General features: G+C 36.9%; 1 protein-coding gene across 1 annotated transcript; it reads left to right on the top strand.

The window, feature by feature from the left end:
* Nucleotides 1–2922: 2922 nt before the first annotated feature.
* On the top strand, nt 2923–6243 carry LOC120307861 (centrosomal protein of 290 kDa-like). The gene is made up of 8 exons (XM_039343058.1): nt 2923–2951; nt 3650–3800; nt 3906–3999; nt 4112–4197; nt 4292–4405; nt 4497–4543; nt 4662–4745; nt 5242–6243. Exons 1-7 carry the CDS (start codon nt 2923–2925, stop codon nt 4687–4689), a joined length of 549 nt encoding a protein of 182 aa, XP_039198992.1. The 3' UTR covers nt 4690–4745; nt 5242–6243.
* The last annotated feature ends 19291 nt before the right edge of the window (nt 6244–25534 follow it).

Raw genomic sequence — 25534 nt, 5'->3', positions numbered from 1 at the left:
TCTGCACCACTTTTTCAGTTTAAATTGTGCATATTTCTCCAACAATCTCCCTGCTTTCTTCAGTGGCACTAATTTTTCTAAGGTGTTTTTTTTTTCTTACTTCAGCCTCTGATTCCACCAAACGCATCAACGGGATTTTGTAATTACATTTTTCCCAATATTGAAAAATACTGAAATATTACAAAAAGGAATAAATCTCTGAGTAGCATCCATTCAGCCCATCAGTTTGCTTTGCTTTTCCTTTGTGAGGTCATGCTTGATAATGGTGGCGACAGGTAGATGAGCTCACAAAGGAGAAGTAAATAAAACTTCTGGTGGGCTGAATGAAAGCTCTTGTGGGTTTTGAGTAGTGGTGGCGTAGTCAGGTTTTGCTTTCATTTCACAGCATTTTAATAGCTTAGCTTTTGTTTCTTTTTCAGTATTTATTTTGTTGCTTATTTATCTTTGTTTATTTATCACATTTGTTTATTTATTTATATTTATTTATTTATTTACCTATTTATCTATCTATTTATCTATTTGCCTATTTATCTATTTATTTATCTATTTACCTATTTGTATATCTATTTATCTTTATTATATTTAATATATTTATTTAGTTTAGGATTAGTTTAGTTTAGGGCATTAAGGCATTATTTATCTTATTTAATATCACATTTGTTTATTTATATTTATTTATCTGTTTATTTATCTATTTATTTATCAATTTATTTATCTATTTACCTATTTATCAATTTATTTATCTATTTATTTACCTATTTATTTATTTATTTATTTATCTATTATATTTAATATATTTATTTAATTTAGGATTAGTTTAGTTTAGGGCATTAAGGATGGAGACATTCTTATACTATGCAGGGAAACTCCTGTTTGAGGTAAGGTCCTCTTTTTTGTTTATTTATTTATTTACTTGTCAACTGCGTAACTCTAGGATGAGTTCAAGATTCAAAGAGGTAGCATGACATGTAGCATAACATAAATAATAATAATAAAAATCCCTCTTTCTAATTAATTTTAACATTGCTCGCCTCTTTTAAATTTTATATACGATGCTCATATTTTTAATATTGCATTTGTATAGTACCTAGACTGAGGGAGATGGGCAGTTCTTAAATATGATAAATAAACAAATAAATTGTGTGCGTTCTAGTCTCCTGCATGCTAAACTGCATTGGCCATTAGTCCTGGTTAACTCTAACCCTAACCCTATCCCTTGTCCCTTTTTAGCACTGGGAAAGGTTCAGAGTGACATTGATCCCTATTTCAATTCACCAGGTGTAACGAGGGAGGGGAGAGAGCCCCCACCCCTTCCTATTGTTTTTAGCTGTGACAGATGGAGACAACTGCTGCAATGCATGGATATGGTCCCCTTCCCAAAATACCTGTTCCCATAACAATCAACCCACTTGCTTATATCACTGACCGCTCCCTCACTATACACAACAGTGGAACCAGAACAGTACATGTAGCAATGTCTTCACTGATAATCAGCCCAGAACTGTGTCAGAGGAAAGATGGAGAGAAGCTGGCCCAGGCTGACTGATTTAATAGTATTTTTATACTGTTGACTCCATAGCAATTCTTGACAATTTACAAACAGCTGCCTAAAATCCATACAACTAGTAGTCCCGAGGCCCAGAGTCACCCTACACTAAACTAGAGATGGGAAGATCCTAGCTTCTGACCATATTGTCATCAGCACTGTCAATTATTTGTACAGCCAGGTTTATATTGGAAGAAGAGGGCCATTAAAACATCACTTTAACTGCAGAGCAACTAAAGGACAGCTTTAGCTGTCCCTGCAGTTGGCTAGAGATGAAATTCAGGTGATGCCATGAGGGTTGTTACTTAACAATGGTTAGTGAGGGTCTTCATGCTGTGGTTAGAGGGGCATGAGGATGAGCTAGCTGATTTGAATCATTCCAACTCTCGAAATAAGATTAGCATATGGGATCCAACGGAACTTTTGTTCTTGTTAATTTTTTTTCCGTAAGTGGGAAGTTCTACCGTATGTATATTTAAAAAAAAAACCCAGTTAGCCTTCTGAGTCTAAGATCCCTTCTTTCCAGACTGAGTTGACTTTCTTTGACTCCAATAGCAAAAGACCATCTGAAGAAAAAGCCTTGGAAGTATAATTTCCCATAAATTCATTTTTTCTTTTCTATTTTTTTCAAAAAAGAAAAAAAATCTGAAGCACAACATTGGCCAAGCATTGATATGTGCTGCCACAAAAATTAATGAAAACATGCATGTAGTCACTAGGGGGTCTCACTTTCTCCCGCACCTCCCCCCCTGGTCTAAACTAACCAGAGCAGTGTTTCTCAATTTTGACACTTGAAGATGTGTGGATTTTAATTCCCAGAATTCTCTCACCAGCATGAATTCTGGCCGTGGAAGTCTGCACATCTCCAGGTGGCCACATTTGAAAAACACTGAGCTCTAATTATGAGATAATTTTTTATCTCATAATTATGAGATAAAAAGAAAGGTTATGAGACAATGCTTGAAACATTTTGTTCAACATAAATGAGGAGTGATTTTTAGTCAGTTTGACTTATGGAAATGGTAAAGCAAATTAGCAAAGATGATCAGCTTCTTGGAAAACCTAATCCCAGAACATTGATCCCTTGACATGTGGGCCCCACCATGTTTACCTGATGCAGTATTGCAAATTGAAAACAAATTCCAGGATTATGTCTTGAAATACTTTTTTTAAATCCATTGTTTAGAGAGTTAGAAACAAAAATGGGTTCAATCTGCCAAATTGTGTCGCCTGTGGAAATAAGCTATTTTTCTCTCACACTGACTTCAATAGAGACATGCCTGTAAATGAACAAAGAAATAATTAAAATCCCAAGCAAATTCAGTTTTAGCTCCTATACTATTAGCCTGATTAAACTTTACAGAAAACAATCTAATATGTTCTACTGGCTGCAGAAGCAGGGCAGGTAAAAATGAAGCCTTTTCGCTAATCCAATCGGGTTTTGTTGACCCGTGCTATGATTATTCCCAAGCAGCAACATTTCCAAAAATGTATACGTATTTAGAATGCAAATATTAATTTTAATATAATGCCTTCCAGATCTCAGTTTTGAGTTATCATAGAAGAATTCTATGGATTATATGCAACGTTGATATTATTTTTAAAGATCTAAATTTTGTCTCAACTACAAGTATTAATATTTTGCTTAGAGGAGGCATATATAAATTCCACTGAAAACTAGTAAACGATACTACAATGTAAGACTAATAATAGATTGATTTAGTAACCTTGCTTTTCAAAATGTGGCTTTTGGGTCAAAGCATTTTTGCCAGAACTACTGGCAAAGTGCTTTAGAACAAACAGTCAGCATGCAGCCAACGTGCATTGTAACTGGATATGACTGCAGCTACTACGATTGTATCCACACTATGATTTATAATACTTAGTAAATTCACTTCCTCCAGTTGGTTTGTCCTCAGGTGTTCAAAATATCTTCTTTTGGTAGGTCTGTCTGCAGAAATACAGAGACCACCAAAGAGAACAAAGTGAGTAACCAACTTTTTGTTTGTGTGAGAACCTGTGGCAGGAGTGGGGATACAAAGGCAACCCTCCCTCTGCACCACACCTGACCTTTCCTATTTAATGACCAGTCTTAAATTTCAGTCTTATTTGTGGATTAATACATAATGTCTTTTGGGATTATTGTTTAACAGCACAAGTGTTTTTCCATAAAAATACAGAACAGAAGCAGATAGAAGAGGTGACATCCTCACAGGAGAAGGAGCTGGCAGAAAAAGATGCCACTATAAGAGCTGTAAGTCATTCATTTCCCTTACAATCCTGATTTAAGCCCCCTCTTTTTGTCTGCGTATCTATATTCGATGACTGATGCATGCTTCCTTTAATTTCTGCATCTTAGTTGGAAGAGGAGAACGAGCGCTTAGCCAGCGAACTGGCCCAGCTTCTGAAGCAGAATGAGGAACTGAAGCACTTAATAAATCTCAATCCAGAAAGTGAGTCTTATTTTAATTTAACAACATTTTAATTGTTTTCATTTTAAAAACAAAAGCGATTTATTCATCTTGGCTGTACGAGTTCTAATTCTTTTGTTACTTTTTTTGCCAGGAGAGGCTGACAGAAAAGAGTTGCAAGTTGCAATACTGAAGAACAAATTGGAAAAGGAGCAGAAGGCAATCAGCCGACTCACCGCTGTAAGTATCTTACATGATAGTAAGAAATTAGAACAACTTCTGTAAGCCAGATTTTATAATGTACTAATTGTACTTGCTCAATTTCTTTTAACAGGAGGTCTCAAGAGAGAGGGAGAGGAGAAGAAACCTCATGAGAGCTCGGGACCAGGCAATCGATGCCATCTGCTCCCAGCTGCTGTCTGTACCCTACTCGGAGAGAAGAGTGTCGGTGAGTTTTGTCCTTCGGCTTCTGGGAGAGAAATAGACATGTTTCAATTGATGACTACCTCCTTCTAAAATATTTGTTTAACAATTTTCAGCCTCTTCAAGAAGCAAATAGAAGGAGATGGATGATTATGGCAAGAAGGTAAATGATACAGTTTTTAAGACATTACATGTTTTTTTTTTCCATAGAAAGGTTATCATACAACATTTGGTAGTAAAAATCAAATCAATTTTGCAACACAATGGTTATTCTTTTACAGTAGCTTGGGGTCAAATGCAAATAGGTGACTCTATCGCACTCAAGATCATGAGGATTCCCAACCACAGATTGTAGCAGAGATAGGGTAAGTGATTTGACATGTTTTTGTTTCATTCTAAATATGGTCAATATTTTCGGGAAATTATTTTTTTGTTTGAATTTTTCCATGAATTGTTCTGAAATTTTCAGATTCAAATTAGGCTATAACATTCAGTCATGAAATAGGAGATTTTAGACAGAATGCCCTTTCTTATGCCATTACAAATAGAGCGTAGATGGTTTTTCTTGATGTGCTGGGTTGAATTGTTGCAAAGGCAAATGTAATTAAAATTTTTGCTAATATTCTACTAATTTTTGCTGAAAAGTTATTCATCAGTTAAATTATTGTCTCTTTCAACTGGCTAGTTTGAATTAGACAAAAATGCTGTTTGATGTGTAATTTAATGTGTTAGTTATTTTTTATTGAAATTCTTATCTGTGTTTCAAAATAAGATCTGGTTTTTCTTCAAATACAATCTTCAAATACAGGATTGTACTAACATGATTTCCATTCTAACCTACTTGTTTTTAATCTGTTTCAGTGAATTCAAAGACACCTGTCCCTCTTTTTGGGACTCCCTCTTCTCCCTTCTTAACCCAACCAGGAACAACCAGGACCAGCTGTGGCTCAGAGATGCAGTCAAGTGACATACATCACTTTTTACACCTCTTCCCTTAACAAAGACAATGGCAATTGGTCCCAATTTGGTCTCAACTGAAGTCGTAACCTGATGACTATCTGTATTATGAACATTCTCCTTCACCACCAAATCCTAAAGAAATTGCTTTTGGCGTCCCCTTCTTGTCTGGGGGTCAAAGTCAGGAAAATGCTTCCAGAAATTTGAATGTCTTGCAGGATGATTGTGCCCTGCAAGTTTCTGCCCTGAGTACCTGGGATATTAAGAAAGAAAAACTCAAGAGCGCCCAGGGGAAAGATATCAAGCGTGCTTTGGCCAATGGCCTTGCCAGCCAAGTTGATAGCTTCCATCTGCCCAAATGTCCATCAATCCATTGATCATGAAGTAAAAGATGATTAGGGATCTGGAGGCTAAGTCCTACGGCAATCAATTAAAGGAACTGGGCTAGACACACCTAGCCTAACCAAGAAAAGGATTAGGAGTGTCATGATAGCTGTCTGCCAATATCTGAGGGGCTGACATAGAGAAAAAGGGGTTGACCTATTCTCCAAAGCATCTGGGAACAGGACAAGAAGTAACCAACAGAAAATCATCAGGGAGGGATCCAAGCTAGAATTATGGAGAAATTTTCTGATAGTGAGAACAATGAATCAGTGGAAAGGCTTGCCTCTGGAAATTGTGGGACTCCGTCCCTGGAGGTTTTTAACAAGAGGTTGGAGAGCCATTTGTTATAGGGTCTTCTGCTCAAATAGTAGGTCGGAGTGGAAGATCTCCAAGGTCTCTTCCAACTCTGTTATTTGTATTCTCTAAGTCTCTTTTTATTTCCAACTATACTTATTAAACATCATGGGTTTGATTACATTGTTGACTCTCTCTTGTTGCTATATTGAGCCTGAGCTAATGTGATGTCTGCTGTCTTTTTTTCCCCTTTCCCTTCTGCTGTCTTCTCTTGTAAGAGAAAGATGTACATCTTTGTGTTGCCATGAAAAATGTAATAGTTTTGGCTTGTTCCTTTTTCTAACACACCCCATCCCCATCTTTGGACAGTATGTGAAATCTAACTTCTTCTGGTGAACCACACTCTTGCTCTATGGCCCAAACCTCAAAATTTGCAGGGATGTCCGACTCACAGAGTTCTTGAAATAAAACCCTTTTTAAACATTGGGAGAAAAAAGGACTACCCTCAAACTCTTTCCACAAAGACTCAAAAGGTATCAAAGTGATGGGGATTCATGAAGAATATGTCCTTGTTCAGCTTTTGCAGAGAAACGCCACCAGCAACTTTGCCAAAAGAAGGGAATGAGTGGGAGTGTCATATATCTATATGAATCTAAAAGTGCATTTCATAGCTTAAATATTTAAATATACTTTTGTTTTGGTTAATTTTTAGTTTCATGTCACAGCATGAAACTTTACTTTCATTTTCGGTTTGCTTCTTCTGAACAGTGAGTGTACCACAGAATATTTTAAGAAATGCATATTTTGCAAGCAATACTGTTTCAACCCCTAATGGTGCACATACTGTATCATGACATGTTACTTGTGGGGTGATCTGAACTATGATCTGTGCCTGACCATATTTGACTGATGAGTCTGGGACTGAGCGCTTGCTGATACCTTGATCCAAACACTGGGAGTCTTTTTAAATTTCTGACAGGCTTTGGGTGCAAGAGCAGCTGCAAGGAGAGTTTTAATCTTAGGGAAAACTAGTGATTGTATTCAGAACCTCAGGAGTGCTGCTTGCAATGCATGCCTGAAAGAAATTCCAATAAACCCAAGTGGATCTATTGCAGACTGCGTTGATCTTGAAAATGACTGGATTCCTTTTCTAACAAAACCTTGCATGTAAAGCGTAAATAAATGCCTGCTCCAGTTTATACGTCAGCTACATTATATGCAAATACAACTCAACAGAATGTTCTCACTTACTAGTGCACCTCAGCTGAGAAAGGAAGCTCTATATTGCTTTCCATGGCTTTCCAAGTGGCACATCGATTCCTTAATCTGTTCAGATGGAAGAGTACAGCGTTGTCTCCCAAATTTCAACTGGTGACCTTTTAACCATGATGCAGAGAAACAACAGGCTATACTATGTGGATGAATGGATGAATAAACTTGGTCCAAGCAATTTCTTCAGGCTTGTAAGCCATTTTGCACATTGGTAAAATTGGGCAAGGGCACGTGACCTGCTTAACAAATGTCATAATGCTGCAACTGTGGAGTCGGTTACTATAATATTCTAATATTATAAGTTTAAATGGGGAGGGTTTATTTTGGCAAATTCATGGAAGATCAATATTACCTCCAGTATGTCTCCATCATCTTATTGGCCATTTTGAGAAATAAAATACTGGCCTATGGGCCTTGACTTGATTTAGCAAAGTTGTTTTTATATTCCTACATTATGTTTTTATGAAGTTTCAAAATCCAATTTGGGTCGGTTACCAGGACCAATCTTCCGAGCTTCATGCTGAAACTCATCTTTGCGGAACTTCTCTCTACTGGAATGTGTGCTTTGGGCAATTCTATACATCACATTTATTTGGTGCCTTCCTATTGGTTGATTGGTGTGTTGATGGCCAGTGATTGGCAGTTGTTTCCTTGTGCTGCCACCTCCTCAGCTCCTAAATACCTGATAAGTTGGTGGTAAATCAGCACTCCTGTTGACTGACAAGGGCCCATTTTTATAAAGTATAATCCTCAATTTCAGGCAGAGGCAATTTGATGGCATCTTAATGTTTAAGGTGACAATTCCTACAATATTTGTTGGCCCATTAATCATACATGCAGTCCAAAAATCTGTAACTCATTTGGTTGCTGTTGATGCTCAATTCAATTAAATCCAATTAAATTTGTTTAACTTTGAGGACACACAGCTGCAAATATATTTCCAATCAGACATGAGTTTTCTAATAACATTACACATTGAGCATCTTAACATATCCAAATTTCAATCCTTAGTCAGAAATGCACAGATAGAAAAAGTTATTACTGAATGCCTAAAATAAGTTTAATTTTTGCTGAAATGCTTCACTTTTTGAATAATGAGTGATTTGGGGAGATTTTAAGCATTTCTATTAGGTTCTTAAAGATTTTCACCTAAGTCTGACTGCAATTGATTTTTCTAGGTTTCATCCACATATTTGGAGAAAAAAGCCTGTTCATTTTTCAGCTGTTCACCGTAAAGCTAATCTAAATCCTCCATGAGGCTTAAGAGAAAATTTCCATTATTTTTTTTTAAGGATGAATGTGAAAAGAGGCTGCCAAGTTAAAGAAACAGAAGAAAGCAAATCGAATGTCTAAATAATCTGTGGAAGTTGCTAAAATGAGAAAATAATCCAAAGCCAAGATAGATAAAAATCTCAGGAAGAAATTTAACAGAGTTTCAGAGACCAGAGAAGAGACAAGAAGCAGAATTATAACATCTGTAAAGACACTGAAGATAGAAACAGATATAGAAAAACAAGCAAAGTCTTTCAAAAGATCTCTGAACTTAGACGGAAGTTCCAAACTCAAATTTGTATGCTAAAGAACAGATAACAGTTGATTCAAAGAAGATCAAACAAAAATGGAAGGACTATATTGAAATAGAGTACAGTAGAGGTGCCAACATCAAAGATATCTTAAAGATATTCTCTATTTGCAAGAATCTCTAGTGCAAGATAAAGATGTTAGATCAGCTCTTTGGTTATTACCAAGTTGGAAAGCTACAATAATTGTTGGAATGTCCACAGAAAATAAGCAAGCAACAGAAGAAGAATCAGTAAAAATTCAAGCCCAGTTACAGTGTGCCAGTAAATCTGGAAAATGACTCAGAAGCCAACATATTGGAAGAGGTCAAACTACATTCCAATAACAAAAAAAGAGAGGAGATTTAAGAGAATGGGCAAAAGTATTATGCAATATCCTTGTTTTCACATACTAGTGAGGGAAGTCAGAGCCCCAGAGAAGGAAATATTAAAGGGGCAGAAAAATATATTTCCTCAAAAGGATTTTTAAAAACAGAAACCAACCCTGCCCCCAAGTATCTCTGTTTCCAGCAGGAGCCAGCCCTATAAAAATGCAAATGTAAAACCATCAGAAAGTTGGAGCCAGAAAACTCAAGAAGACAAAGACCTAAAATCTGCATACCTCACCCAAACTCTAAGAGTCATTAGCCCAGCCCCAGGGAAGCAGAATATGACTTTTGGGACATAATAGGATTAAATCACAGATACCAAGGCCTAGAAAAGCACACTCAGACTCAGTTCAAAGTTCAAGCCACAGGAACAGGAAACTATTCCAAACAAAAGGCTTTCAGAGCGTATAAAAAACTATTCCACATGTGCTCAGCTCTCGATTTCTCTCCTCCTTCCTGCCAGAACCATTTTCAGTCTGGCTCTTCAATAAACTGTAACCTTCTTCCCAAAGCAATCACCATGTTGTTTATTTATCCCCAGCTTGGATGAACCAAGATGAAGACTTTACTTCCAACACTAGCAAAATAATGTTTAGCATAATTCAACACAGTTCAGAGCTCCATGTTGAAAAAGAAATACCAGTTGTTCAAGCTGGCTTCAGAAAAGTTCATGGGAAAAGAGACATTATTGTTGATGCATGCTGGATAATTGGGAAAGCTAAAGAATACCAAAAAATAAGTCAGTATGTGCTTCACTGATATAGAAAGATTTTTAATTGTGTCAGTCACGTTAATTGTGTCAATCATGTTAATGTGGAATATGCTTAGAAAATGGGAGTCCCAGACTTCTGGTTCTGGTTCGCGGTGACTCCAGTCGTGTGAAGAGACTTATCTCTCCACTGGCTGTGTTTTCTTCACCAGTAGACCCCTTGTGGGTCAAAAGGCCCTGGAGGGGCGACCACCAAGGAGGAGGCTTGCTGGTGCGGGAGGGCGGCAGCTTCTTCCGCAGCTCCAGCTAACTCCTTAGGGCCAATGGAGCAAAGATCATCCTACAAGATGGCCAATTCCTTAATTGCACCAGCCAAAAGTCACAGGTACATCTAAGCGTGAAAGACCCACCGTGGATGATCCAGGTGAGACCTCTCCTTCTCCTCTCTTCACCCTACTTGATTCTTTGCCTGTAAAAGCTCTGTTGGAATTAATTCCCTGCCTTGAAAGAGTGGCATTTGTATGCGTGGGAAGAAAGGCGCCTGAATAAAAAGACAGAACAAGTAATTTCAATGATTTTATTTTACTTTCATTTACTTTGGTGTACAAAAAAAATTTTTTTTAGAGCTTTACTATCACTTTAAACTGGAAGAATATTTTTTTTCCACCTTTTCCTTTAAAAAGAGAGAAAAGGAAAAAATGGCGTCTGGGAAAGATTTCATAATCTACTGAGGACATCTTGTGGTGAAAAGTTAATATTGCAATTATCTGTTTTTCTTTGGAGATGAGGTAGGCTTGACCTTCAAACTATTCTTGAAGAGAAAAGATAAGCTGATCCAGCTGTGGGAAATTGTGGGGGTGGATATTGTTTATATATAGCCTCCACTAAATGATAAAAGGGATTCTCTTCAATTACTACTAAAATGGAGAAATCTTATTTACAGCTAAACTGTAAACTTATAGTGGAAAAAATTTATGAAGCTACTGAAGAAGTATGCGCTAAAATGAAAGAGATTATTACAGAAATAAGAGCCAGAAGCCTTACTCCAAATTCTCCAAACCTTCAAACTGATCTCCAGACCTCATCTGACTATGCTATAAATCAAAATATACCAGAAGAAGAACTAATTGAGATTAAAGAGGAATCTATTTTACCTTACAAGCATTCCATCCATATTCTCAAGGATCAGAAGAACCAAAGATTGAGACTGGAACTTTTGAAGCAATGAGGGTTTAATGTCAAAAGAGCCACATGCCCATTACAGAGGACGGGGTGTTTTCTATTGACTCAAATGATATTACAAGCGATAAAGGGAGATCTACTTGCTGAGATAGAAGCTTTGTTATGGAAACCACCCTGGCACAAAAAGAAAGCCAGAATAAGACTGAAAAGAGAAACTTAAAACTATATGTAATGGATTAAAAGGCACTGTAGAAATATGGATTGATTTAAGGTTTAAGACTTAGAGTTAGAAGAGAGAGAGAAATTGGTGATTACTAGAATATATATGTTAAATAGATTAAGAATGTAATTTTTGGAATAATAGGCTTATTTGTATGAAAACTATTTTGTAATGGAATGAATGAAAATGGAAGAGGTTTTATAGTGATTTGGATTGATTTAATAATTAATTGAGTATGCTAATTTAATAAGATGATGCTTTGTATAATAATATGGGTGTTTCTAGATATGATAACTATTTGGACGAGATTTGAATATTGCCTAATGGACTGAAATGGTTTAAGGTTTGGTATTATTTTGTTTTGTTATAGAAATAGACTGATTGATGGATGGCATATGTATAAGGTAGAGTTATATTTTATTTTAATTAGAATAAATATTGAGTAGTGGAAGAAGAAATAAGAAAGATTTGTGATAAAATTAAGGATTTAGAAGATTAAGAACTAGAATACATCTGGAAGGGATACCCAAAGTGATAATATGTTTATGTAAGGTTAAAGTGAATTGTGGTAATTGTAAATTAATAAAATTTAAAAACAGGATTAGGATTTATAGAAATGTAATGTAGAAATGTATTATTTTAAATATATTATATTATTTGAGGGAAATAGAGAAGGAATATTTAATGTATTTACTTGGGTTATTTTATATGGATTTATTGTTGGATATTTGACTACCCCAGCACCACAGTGTGTCCCGAGCATTTTGTTGTAAGAGTTAAAAAAACTAATAAAATTTGTTTAAAAAAAAAAGAAAAGAAAATGGGAATCCCAGAACATCTCATTATCCTGTGAAACCTACAGGTCAGGAAACCACAGTACAGGCAGAACACGATGAAACAGAAACAGCCGCCAGTTTTGCAAAAGAGTGAGATAAGGCTATACTCTCAGTTTATATGCTGAATATATACTAAGGGAATCCGGACTGGAAAAAGATGAGTATGGTTTTCAAATTAGAGGAAGAAACATCAATAACTTGCAGTATGGTGAATATACTTCTTTCATAGACAAACATGAAAAGATTCTGCAAAGTCTGAGTAATAAAAGTCAAGGAGCACAGTGAAAAAAATGTGATAAGATTAAATATAAAGACCAAACTAATGGCAATAGGCAGTAGCCTTAATATTGACAATGAAGATATTGAAGCAGTGAAATAGTTTCTGCCTTTTAAGATCAACTATCAATAGTAAGGGAATTAGCAGTCAAGAAATACTGTTGATGGTGAGTTAACAGTTTAACTTTGGGTAACTTTTTGTTTGTAATCTTGTAAACCACTCAGACTAATACTTTATAGAATAGCCATGAAGGCCTTGGAAAAGATATTTAGATGTCATGATCTGAAGATCAGAATCATATAAGCCATGGTATTTGACACTCTATGGAAGCAAAAGTTGGGACTTTGAAAGAGCAAGATAGGAAAAATATTAATGCTTTTGAACTGTGCGTGTTGGAGAAGACTCCTGGGAATACTGAGAACAGCCAAGAAAACAAACAAATATATCTTTGAACAAATCTACCCAAATGAGCTGATTGAAACGATCATACTTTGAATGCATTATGCAAATATTTAGCTCTCTGGGGAAGACTCTGATGTTGGGAAAGGTAGAAGGAAAGAGAAGAGGAAGACCAGCAGCAAGGTGCAAAGACTCAGTTACAGGAACATTGGGTGCACTGCTAGAAGATTTAAAGGTCCAGGCTGGAGATACATCACTATGTGGTCACTAGGAGTTAGAACTAGCTTGATGACACATAATTAATCTCTTCCTTAAAAACCCCTCTTAGTTATACTACATTTTGGTTGCTGATGAGACAGTCCAATATTCAAGGAACTTCTCCCTAGGGTGTTCCTAAACAGGATCTTTGCAGTTCATATGATAGCAGTGTTCCAATATCTTAGGGGCTGCCACAAAGAAGAGGGAGTCAAGCTATTCTCCAAAGCGCCTGAAGGCAGGACAAGAAGCAACGGATGGAAACTAATCAAGGAGAGAAGCGACCTAGAACTAAGGAGAAATTTCCTGACAGTTAGAACAACTAACCAGTGGAACAACCTGCCTCCAGAAGCGGTGAATGCTCCAACACTGGAAGTTTTTAAGAAGAGACTGGACGACCATTTGTCCAAAATGACTCCAAGGTCGCTTCCAACTTTATTATTATTATTATTATTATTATTATTATTATTATTATTATTATTATTATTATTATTATTATTGATAATCGCACAGTCAGCCGATGTTCAGACTGGATTTGGCATTTTGTCTACCTATCGAGTCCCTACCCAGGACCTGGGATAGGCAGATGTGGATGTTTGATGGTTATTATTATTATTATTATTATTATTATTATGGATCATCACACAGTCAGCCAGATGTTCAGACTGGATTTGGCGTTTTGTCTACCTATCGAGTCCTTATCCAGGACCTGGGATAGGCAGATGTGGATGTTTGATGGTATTACAGGTATCGTCGCAGGATGGAAGCAGTTCCTAATAAGGCCGCCTTTTGCAATTGACTAATAGCGAATTTGTCAATGCCAATGGTGTTCAAGTGGTGCTCCAGTTGTTTTGGGATTGCACCCAAGGAGCCTATGACTATTGGTACTACCCTTGCTTGCTTTTGCCACAGTCTTTCTATTTCTATTTGTAGGTCTTTGTATTTTGTTATCTTCTCCAGTTCTTTCTCGTCTATTCTGCTGTCTCCAGGCACTGCCACGTCCACTATCCAGACTTTTTTGTCTTTCTTATCGACAATTGTTAAGTCTGGGGTGTTATGTTGCAGGTGCTTGTCTGTTTGAATTCTGAAGTCCCAGAGCAGTTTAATTTTATCATTTTCTATGACTTTCTCTATTTTATGATCCCACCAGTTTTTGCTTACAGGCAAATGATATTTTTTGCAGATCTTCCAATGCACCATTGTTGCTACTTTGTCATGCCGCTGCTTGTAGTCAGTCTGTGCAATCTTCTTGCAACAGCTTACCAGGTGGTCCACTGTTTCTTCAGCTTCTTTGCATAGGCGGCACTTACTGTCTGTTGCTGTCTTCTCAATTTTGACTTTATATGCATTTGTCCTTAAGGCTTGGTCTTGTGCAGCCAGAATTAGTCCTCGGTCTCTTTCTTCAATTTTCCTGCTCTTAGCCATTGCCAGGTCTTGTTATTATCTGCTTTCCCAGCTATTTTTTTCATGTATTGGCCATGTAGTGCTTTGTCTTCCCATGCCTCTATTCTGTTCTTCATTTGATCTTTCTTGTAGGCCAGTTTGGTCTCTCCAGTAGTTAGTAAGCCTTCCTGATATACTAATTTCAGTGCATCTTCATCATTGTTCTTCAGATATTCTTCCAAAGCCATTTTTTCTTCTTCAACCATCTGATGTACTTGTAGCATTCCACGCCCACCTATTTGCCTTGGTACATAAAGTCTGTCAATGTCACTGCGTGGATGAAGGGCGTGATTCATTGTCATTATTTTTCTGGTCTTCCTATCCATTGCTTTTAGTTCTGCTTGAGTCCAGTCCACTATTCCAGCTGTGTACCTAATGACTGGGATTGCCCAGGTGTTGATTGCCTTTATGGTATTTCCTCCATTGAGTTTGGACTTTAAGATCTTCTTCACTCTCTTGATGTATTCACCTCTAATCTTTTTCTTGACTTCAGTGTGCTTGATGTTGTCAGCTTGAAGGATACCCAAGTATTTGTAGTACTCTTCCTCATCCAGACTCTTAATGTTATTTTCGTGGGGCATCTTGATTCATTCAGTTTTCACTATTTTTCCTTGTTTGATAGCAAGTGTGGCACATTTGTCCAAGCCAAACTCCATTACAATATCTTGGCTATATATACAGACAGTGTTGAGCAGCGATTCTATTTCAGATGATGTTTTTCCATACAGCTTCAGATCATCCATGTAAAGGAGGTGGGATAGTCTGGCAGATGTTTTTGATGTTTGATAGCCATGTCCTGAGTTATTCAGTATTGTTGACAGAGGAAACAGTGCAATAACAAATAGTAATGGTGATAATGAATCTCCTTGAAATATTCCTCTCTTGATATTAACCTCTCCCAGCTTTTCACCATTGATCTGCAACTGTGTCTTCCATTGTGCCATCGATCTTTGCACAAATTTTCTGATGTTTCTACTTACTCCTGTTATTTCTAGGCACTTGATTATCCAGTCATGTGGCAGAGAGTCAAATGCCTTTTTGTAGTCAATCCATGCCACATTCAGGTTGGTCTTCCTTCTCTTGCAGTTTTCCAAGATCATTTTGTCTATTAGGAGTTGATCTTTTGTTCCTCTGCTATTGGGGCGGTTTCCTTTCTGCTCAGGTGGAAAGAGATTGTTTTCAACTAGATGCTGTTGTATTGCATCAGCTACCACACCAGTTAGTAATTTGAAAGTTGTTGGTAAGCAGGTAATTGGCCTGTAGTTACCTGGTGTTGTCCCTTTTGCTGGATTTTTCATTATTAGGTAGGTTTTCCCAGTTGTTAGCCACTTTTCAATTTCTCCTCCTTGTAGTATATTGTTGAACTGTTTGGCAATGAGTGAGTGTATAACAGTTAGATGTTTCAACCAAAACCCATGCAGTTCATCTTCACCTGGTGCTGACCAATTTTTGATTTTCTTTGCTCTTTTTTCTACCATTTTTGTTGTTATTACTAGTTCTTTCATTTCAACTTCTGTTTTATTTGCATCCACCTCTTTTAACCAAGCCGCATCCTTGTTGTATTTCTTTGGGTTCTCCCATATCTGCTTCCAGAACTGCACTGTTTCTTCCTTGTCAGGTACTGACTGATTCCTTGCAGTTTCTCCATTGATGGATTGGTAGAAACGTTTCTGATTGGATTGAAATTGGAGGTTCTGCCTATAGTTTGCAATTCGAGCTTCATATCTACTGATTTTCCTGGCTATAGCTGTTATTTGTTGCTTTATTATTTCCAGTGCTTCCTTGATCTTCCTTGTTTCTAAGTGGTATTTCTTGATTAGGTATTCTTTGGTCTTCTTGTTCTTCAGCTTCTTTTCTTTCATCTGTTCTAGCTTGCTTGCATGTGATCTTAACTTACTGATCTTATTTTCTAGTCTAACCTTCCATTTTTTCTGGTGCACTGTTTGTTTGTTTTTCTTTTTTGTTGATTTTGCATCCCAGGTATTCTGTTATAACTGTAGCTGTGCTGTACATTAGTTGGTTTGTTTCTTGCAGTGAATTGGTGCTTATACTTGCTATTGCAGTATTTGCATCTTTTATGCTTGTGCTAGCTGTTTCTTTGGAACAAGTTTCAATGCAGGCAGCCTTATTCTGTTGTTTTTGTGCTGTTCTAGATGCTCAGTTATTCTTTGTTTCAATTCTTTTATTTCTTTAGTTAGAGGGTTTTGTTCTTCCTGAGGAAGATTTTAATAATAGTATTATAAATAATAATATATTTAATAATAATAATAATAATAATAATAATAATAATAATAATAATAATAATAATATCCCAACTAGCTTTAAATAAGCATGCTGCCAACTCTGCAATTTGTAGGTGGCTTTTAAAATAAGAGTGATTTCTCTCTTCCCTCCATGCAAATACAGTAAGAAAAAAAATGAACATATAATCAGACAAAAATAACTTTATTACTTGCATTATGTAAATAATAAATAGATATTGAATCAGTGTCACATGATGCACTAAATCAACACTAAACTATTGAATCAATGGGTTGAATCTCCCTGTGTCCCAAAGGTACCTATCTGCGCTTTCTCACACACAAAACACAACACTGTCCTTTATGGTTTCATATATTTGGAAAGCACAGTAGAAGCTTAAATAAACCAATTCTCCCCCCCCCCCCGCCACAAAGTATGATCACAGCAGCTACTGTCTCTGATGTTTCACACAGTGGTTCTCACTCATTCTTTTGTGGCCATTTAATCCCCCTTCTGGCTTGGCTCTCATCCCATCTGGCCTATTTGGCATCCAGTCATCTGGGCCTGTTAAGTGTGGATTCTTCCCTCAGGCAGTTCAATTAACAGCCTTTCCTGCTCTCTATTGGCTAAATCGACAATTCAACTGCAGCATCTTTTTACACATCACAAGGCTCTTCTCTCTCCCAGCTAGCTACAGGGAATAGAATTCCAGCTGGGAAAAGTGCTGCAGGATCCTCCTTTTACCTCCTGATTACTCACAGTCATCTTTCTTCCTTGGTTAACAGTTTTGTCTCTCAAATTTCCTTCCATTGCCTCTTTCTGGGCTAAACTTTCCTTTTTATCCTTTTTCCTCATGGTTGCTCTCCAGGCTAAGCTTCTGCTCGTCTTTCTCCCTTCATGTTTGTGTATGTCTGCACACCTCCACCAACAACTCTATAGCTTTTATATCTTTCCTAGTTCTAAGTTTAGATCCTTTTGTTTCTCTAGCACAGGGCTCTCCAAACTTGGCAATTTTAAGACTTGTGGACTTTAACTCTATGAATTTCTCAGCCAGCCAGACTGGCTGAGGAATTCTGGGAGTTGAAGTCTACAAGTCTTGAAGTTGGCAAGTTTGGAGACTTCTGCTGTAGTATATTGGACAGTCCCATTACCTTCTAGAGCAGTGGTTCTCAACCTGTGGGTCGGGACCCCATTTGGGGTCGAACGGCCATTTCATGGGGGTCGCCAAACAAGGCTGTCCGCCATTTTTTTCCCCTTTTCTTTGGCCACGCCCCTGGCACCCGGTGATATATAAGTGGTTGGGGGTCACCACAACATGGGGAACTGTATTATGGGGTCGCGGCATTAGAAAGGTTGAGAACCACTGTTCTAGAGGTTCCAATTCTGATATTCTTACCAGGTCTAGAGTATTTTAAAAAGGTCCCTTGTCTCTACCTCTGTTTACTTCAGCATCTCAGAGGATCCTATTCCCTCTGCTTTTGACTATGTCCAGTTACAGATTTGTGCAATGCTGTTGAAAATATTTAAAACCTAGCCTTTATATTTATACATCAGTTTTGGATTAAATAATGTACAATTTAATGTTTATGTAATGCATTTTAAATGTTCAAAATATTTCACTAGGTGAATTTCATTGGGTGAATTTCATAGACATTTATAATGACTATAAAAGGTTTAAAACTTAAACTACAATTATGATCAAACTCAAGTACTTTGGCCCCCTAATGAGAAGGAAGGACTCACTGGAGAAGAGCCTAATGCTGGGAAAGATTGAGGGTAATAGAAGAAGGGGACGACAGAGAATGAGGTGGCTGGATGGAGTCACTGAAGCTGTAGGCGTGAGCTTAAATGGACTCCAGAAGATGGTAGAGGACAGGAAGGCCTGGAGGAGCATTGTCCATGGGGTCACAATGGGTCGGACATGATATATAATGAAGTTTAACATAAGCATATTTATATATCCCTATATTTTCCATGAAGATTACAAAGAAAGCCTCAGGTGGCACATGAAATAAATTCTGTTCTGGCTCATTATCTAAAATTTATTCCTCCCGGGAAATTTTTGCCCTTTATTTAAAATAAAATAAAAATCTTTATTTTTAGATTTACACATTGAGAGCATTAAAACATCTCCAACATAATTAAAGGCCTTGAGCAATTGTTTCTTGAATTACAGCGATTGAAATAGATTTCTAAATATTTTATGTATTGAGCTAGATGCTTTAATTATTTAGAAATCCATACAAAAAAGAGAGCACTTTCTGTTAATAAAAACTGAATTGCCTAAAAAAATTAACGTTCTTGACTTGTTTTTATAAACTGATTTTCATTTGTTAAGTCCTTCCAGACTAAAACCTAGCACAACCACACCAATCTTCTATTAAAATTAAGCTTTTGCAAAGACATTGATGCTTATATCCAGTAATTGTGATACATTTTCCACATAACATACACCCTGCCCTTGCTGTGTACACATATGCTCACATCTTCAATTTCAAGAAGCAATTCTGCAGCACTATGTTGACCAAACATCATCGTTGTTTACTCATTTCTTCCAAGAAATGGATGTCTGCCATTGAACAAAACCGAAAAACATCTTGTCCAACCATGCTTTGCTGGTTGGAATAAAGCACTGCTGCTTCTTCCTTATAATAACATTTTTCACATCTTGAGATGCCAGTGATAATCCTAGGGTTTTAATTTTGCTGAAGCAAAGTGCCTGTTCTAATTACAGAAAGGGGCCATTTTGGGCCATCCTATTTAGTCCCACTTTGACAAAACAATTTGCACCAAGGAGGTGACAAGATTCATTAGATGGCCTGATTCACCTTGAGAAAGCAAGTCAGGTGGCCTAAATAGACCAGTGTTGCAGAAGATCTTCTCCCTCAATCTTCTCCCTCAATAATAGATAAACTGTGTTGGCAAGCAATATGGAGAGAGCGGTTGGCAATTTGAGGCCAGGGATGCTTTTTCAAGGCTTGCCAAAAGCTTCTGGCAAGTCCTTCAGAGAAATGTCCAGGGCAACCAGGAGGCTTTTAGTGGACATGGCAGGATTCCTTGCAGTTTGCAATCAAGCCATGCAGCCTGGAAGATTTGCAAGCCATGGCAAAAAAATACCCCAGGCTGGCCACCTTCCTGCACACTGTGGGCAATCCTGTATCATTGGCTGAAGCCACCAGGCTTGGAAGCACTAAGCTTATCACCAAGTACTAAATGTTCTTGTAAGTAGAAGTACCTTCCAAGGTATCTTGGATGTTTTATGTCTCTGCTGCACACAACACATAGGCAAAACAGAGCCTGATCATTATTGGCTAGATAACTGCATTGTTTCGTCATCGGAAAAAATAATAATACATATATGCTTTTTATGGCTAGTACCTCATGATATTATACAATGTCCTAAAAATTTTCTTAAGAGAGGAAACATTAAAAATTGCCATTCTTGACATGGCATGTCATAGCCTGCAACCAAAGCTATGGTTTGACCCTTCATTATCTTTTTCCTAATGCATAAATTATTATTGAAATCTTTCATATAACCAGATTTTTGCTTTGTTCTTTCCACTGAGACCTAGTATCTCATTATCAAGTGAAAGAGCAACTTTTAAGATGCCCTCCATGTCAATTATGAAAGTGGCCTTAGATCTCCAGCTGAATTATCTGGAAGGTCAGTTTTTTGTCCTGCTAAAGTCTGAAACAAATGCTTTATGCCTGTTAATAAAAATTTGCTGCCTACCAGATATTTCAGAGAATATTTCTCAATGAATATCAGAAACAAAACAAACCTTCTCCCCCACCTCCCGTCATCTGGTAGTCGAATGTTCCTGGTAATTATCATTCAGGGAAAACATCTTTATGACCATCAGTAAAATGCTTTGTCAACAAAATTGCATTTTTTCCCAAGTTTGCAAACATCTATTAGAATGTTAGAAAGGCAAAGTTTGATTTACAAAGGAGGAATCAAGTCATAATGTGCTGAGCAATGTAAATATTTTATCTCTGTAAAATGCAAGGACTAAGGTCAGAATCCAGACACAGGATTATGTGTAATCTTTCCAGATGGATTTGGGCCTTCCTATTTCCAGCACACATTTAGTAATATTACTTACATTGTGTGCCTACCTCCCTTTCACCATGAAATTCCAATCTAGGAAACCTTTTGGTATATACTGAGAGAACCTCAGGCTGGCTGCATTCTCTCCATGTTGGAGGATTCCCTTTGACCCACCAGGCATGGGAGATTCATTGATGTACTCCAAGAAAGCTACAGATTAACCATTTCATTGCACACAGGCATTCTCCGGAAACTCACTGTGGAATTGCCTGGTATAGAAGATATTACAGGCTATAAGCCATCTCCCAGCACAAACTTCAAGGGAGAGATCTGTGTGGGCTTCCAACGTAAACCAAGAATGCCACATGAATACTTCAATTTAGTCTTAGAAGCAAAGAACTACTCTTGCTTCATTAAGTTGCTTCGCTCTGTGTGTGTGTGTGTGTGTGTGTGTGTGTGTGTGTGTGTGTGTGTGTGTGTTACTTCATTCAACCTTTCCTTTGAACCACTTCTTTGAAGTTGTGCATAGGCCTACTATTCAAGTCAGTTTACATTTGTGTAATATTTATGTGTAGCCTAGGCCACCATTGGCTTTGGCCTATCCTAGTTTTCTTCAAGCAGCTTTAGAGCTGATATGGAGACAGGCATATCTATGCTCTGAGGCAGAAGGTTGAAAAGTCTGTATTCACATTTCCCTTCAAGGATCATGCTTAGATGAAATCATTTTACAATCACTTTTTTTTCCCTAGAACATTTTACTTGAACGAAAGCAGAGAAAGTGTTACTTAATCTAATCAACATTCAATAACACATACTAATATGGAGCCAGATTTTGTGCATATTTACTTAGAAATAAACTGAACATAAAAGGGTGGCCTTGCAGTTCAAATTAATGCATGCTTATTTTATTTAAAAGTAAATCCTTTGAGGTCTGCTCCCTCGTGGATTTGGCCTAAGATTGTATTCTCAAGGCCATATTAAACACATGAGAATGAAATTTTCTTTTTAATGTAAATAGTAGTCACAGGGGAGAAGGATGATTAACTACATCAAGAATATTGGGATGGAAAATTTAATTCTTTTCTATATTTTTTAAATATTAAGCATCCTTCTTCAGAAGTTATTTTTATTGAATCTTCTGATGCCAGCTGTGTTTCTTCATCCATAAGCTGCAGTCCTAAGTGTATAGAAATATCTATATTATTTTAACGCAAAATGTGTGTCATTAAAATAATTTCAAATCCTTCACCTGTTTATCATCTTTTGTTTCAGCTTATGGATCTGAGTTTACAAGCCTCAAGGGATTGGGATCAGTCATACCTGAACTCTGTAAAGTTCTATGTATATATGAAATAATATAATAATAAACTTTTAAAAATTACAGCAGCTATAATTTTCTCAAATTATTTTTTATTAAATTAAATTAGATAGTAATATAATTTTCTTCCAAACTAGTTTGCATAGGATGCTGTATTGTTCTTGACCTTATATTATGTAGATTTGGAAAAAAATGACATAGTTTGGAGAAAATATTGGAAATAATGGAAAGGGCAACTAATAAACTCTTGGTTTCAAGATATTGAAAATCTTGTCTTTTTTTAAAATCTTCCTTTCACATTCTCATTTTTCTTATATATGTTTTTTATTAAAACTTGTCTCAAACTACATATTTTAACGTGCAAGCATTTCGAGAAGCTATCATTATCTTCAGGCAGAAGGAAGATCCAGTGTGTTCACGTGATGGGTATATTAGATTTTTAAAAATGACCTTTGGTCAAATTAAACAAGGTGTGTTACAGGTTACTTACACCTGGCTTCTTTCTCTCTCATTTTCACAGAAGACTTCAGAGGCTAAATTTATACTTCCTTTTAAGATACCACTTACCCTATTTCATTAGCTGCCTGGATTTCTTCAATAAAGGGGTGGGGGCATTCTGTTATGACCAGACCATCAGCAGAAAGAGTTGTCATGGAAACCCCACTTGGCTTGATTACATCTGTAGCAGACCTATCTGATGCAGAACAAGCAAGGAAAAGTATAAAGGATAGAGGGTTAAAATTTGATTATTAATGGAGAAAGTAACAACAAGACAGTAGTGATATGGCCAAAGTCCATTCCCTTATCACTGTATTGTCAATGGGATGGTTAACCATAACCTGCTAAAAGTTTAAAGCAGTTTGAAGAGACATGAAGTATGGCCAGGCTTGTTAACTTACTCCCCCCCCCAAAAGGCAGAACAATTTGGCCTACATTTATGGCTCTAATAATAAGATTAAAGAAAATCTATCTTTATGGTTGCCAAGAGCTGACATCAACTTGATGGCACATAATCAATGTCAATGTTTATAAATCAAGAGATGAGAGCCTTTTTTCAGTATAAAAATAAATATTTGCACCAAATATCAAATTGATGAATTATATTTGCCTAGTAACAGGGCAAATGATAAAAGATATGAAAATAGTAAAAGAAAAATAAATAAGATAAATGCTAGATCTCATCTTTTGAAATTGCTTAGCTGATTTAAAAAGTGGCAATCCTATGCTTGGCAAATTGATAAAGAATATTTATGTGGTTTTAGCGTTTTTTATTTCTTTTTTAAAAAACATTTGTACAGCTGCCCATTTTAAAATCAAACTCTGGATGGCAGAGGAATAATCCAGAATAAAGCAATGTGTACAGCAATAAAAGCAAAAAACAAAAACAGCATAATCTTATGCCACAACCACTCTTCCCTGAGGCAGCTCACAACACTCTCCTCCAGGCCGACCTCATCCTATCCCAACACTGGGGGGAAAGCCAGCTGTTAAGTGCTTTCCAGATCTGCCAGATCTCAAGGGTGAGAATGTCCCATAGAGCAAGAACTGCAATGGAAAAGGCAGGCTTCTGAGGACATGCAAGGTGTCCAGTCAGAGTCCTATTTTAAGTAAAGACAGGTGACTTGTTTAACAGGTGCTAAGATATTCCTCAAAGGGCACGCCAGCTCATCCTTACCCAGGAAGGACCTGGACATCCAAACAAGACCATTGGGCAGTTATTTGCAGAAGTAAGTATGCTTTGCTACTCTTATCACCACAGGAAAGTCCTAATAAAGGCACTTATATGTGCTTGCTTGTCTTCAGTTTTTCTTTTTCTCCAGAAGTGTTCTATGCAGTTCCTTGCTAAACCATGGTGTTCTACAGGATTTGCATACAATGACAGTCCACACAGATGTGATTCAACCCTCATTTGCTTATTCCAAGCAGCAATGAGGCTATCTGCCAAATCATGTGCCAGAGCTTTGGAAACCTCGTCCAGCTCTCTCTGAAACCGTAGTCTCAAGGTAGGCCGGTCAACAAGATCTCACCTCCGTACCAATGAGGAGCATTTATATAGAACTCTAGGGCCAAGAGGGAGTGACCCATCCATAGCAAGGGACTAATGTTGACATTCCTCAAATCCAGATCCCAATGTAACTTGTCCCTCTTAATATCTAAGCAGATTACGGACCTATCATAGAAGACCTCTTGTGGATAACTTCACTGCTGCGACCTTTGGCTGTACTGAATTTTAACTCTTATAGTTTCAGTAAATTGAGAAGACATGTTGAGTAAGGCTACTCTAACATACTAGTTGCTACTGTTCTTGCATTTCATTACTTTTGTATGGTTTGTAATGTAGCACAGGATGGAAGGATTCAGCTGGTAAGGTTTTTCAGGACTTTATACAGATTTGAAGAAAAATGAACATATTTATTTGTTTTTTTATTTGTTTATTTATTTATTTATATCCTACCTTTATTATCTCTATGAATAATTCAACTGGGCAGATGTACCTAATATTCCTTTCTCCTCCTATTTCCCCTACAACAACAACAACCCTGTGAGGTGAGCTGGATTGAGAGAGAATGACTGGCTCCAAGTTACCCAGTCAGTTTTCTTGCCTAAAGCGAAACTAAAACTCACATCTTCTTCACAGCTACCTGATATTCACATTCCTACAGGATTGGAAAATTAAGTTATATGTATAAGAACAGTTCAAGAGTTTAGATGCAAAGCAGTTGCCAAGGATATGAACTAGCTCATCAACTTTGGAAATCAACTTTGGGTATGCATCCTCCTGGGATTAGCCTCTCTGTCAGGAAACAGATCTTAAAATGTTATTGCACCTCTTCCTGTCATACCAGAGGACAGGAGAGCATTATTTGCATTATTTCACTAAAGAAGAATTTATCTACTTTATTCTATGGTCTAGGCACCTTTTCAAAGACTATTATGTATGCTGTTTTTCAGATGATTCTTGTTCTATACCATATTCAATATGGTCTTGATGTATGAGGTTGATTTTTACTGCAAGGTGCCAAATTTTTACAGGAAGAACAACAGAATTGCTGAAGATGAGAAACATGTCAAGGTCAGTGATGGATTATCAACCCACTTGCATATTACAGTGCTGTTGGCAACAAAAGTACAGCTAGAATGGTGTCAGCATTTCCATTATAAGCTTTTCTTAGCTACTATAATAGTACTCTGGTGTAAATTTCAAAATAGAAAATTTATAGCACAAAGTATCTTCTTTATAAGTTGGAATTGCTATGCTTTTCCTGGCATTCCTCACAATCTAAACAACAGATTTGTTTTCTTTTCATAGCAGTTTCATAGTGTACTTTCTTTAAAAAAAAACCCACACACCTAAAAGAAAAATT

This window comes from Crotalus tigris, unplaced genomic scaffold, assembly GCF_016545835.1.
Source record: "Crotalus tigris isolate CLP2741 ecotype Arizona unplaced genomic scaffold, ASM1654583v1 scf7180000017833.3397121, whole genome shotgun sequence".
Lineage (NCBI taxonomy): Eukaryota > Metazoa > Chordata > Lepidosauria > Squamata > Viperidae > Crotalus > Crotalus tigris.
This window is presented reverse-complemented; position numbering and strand designations above follow the sequence as displayed.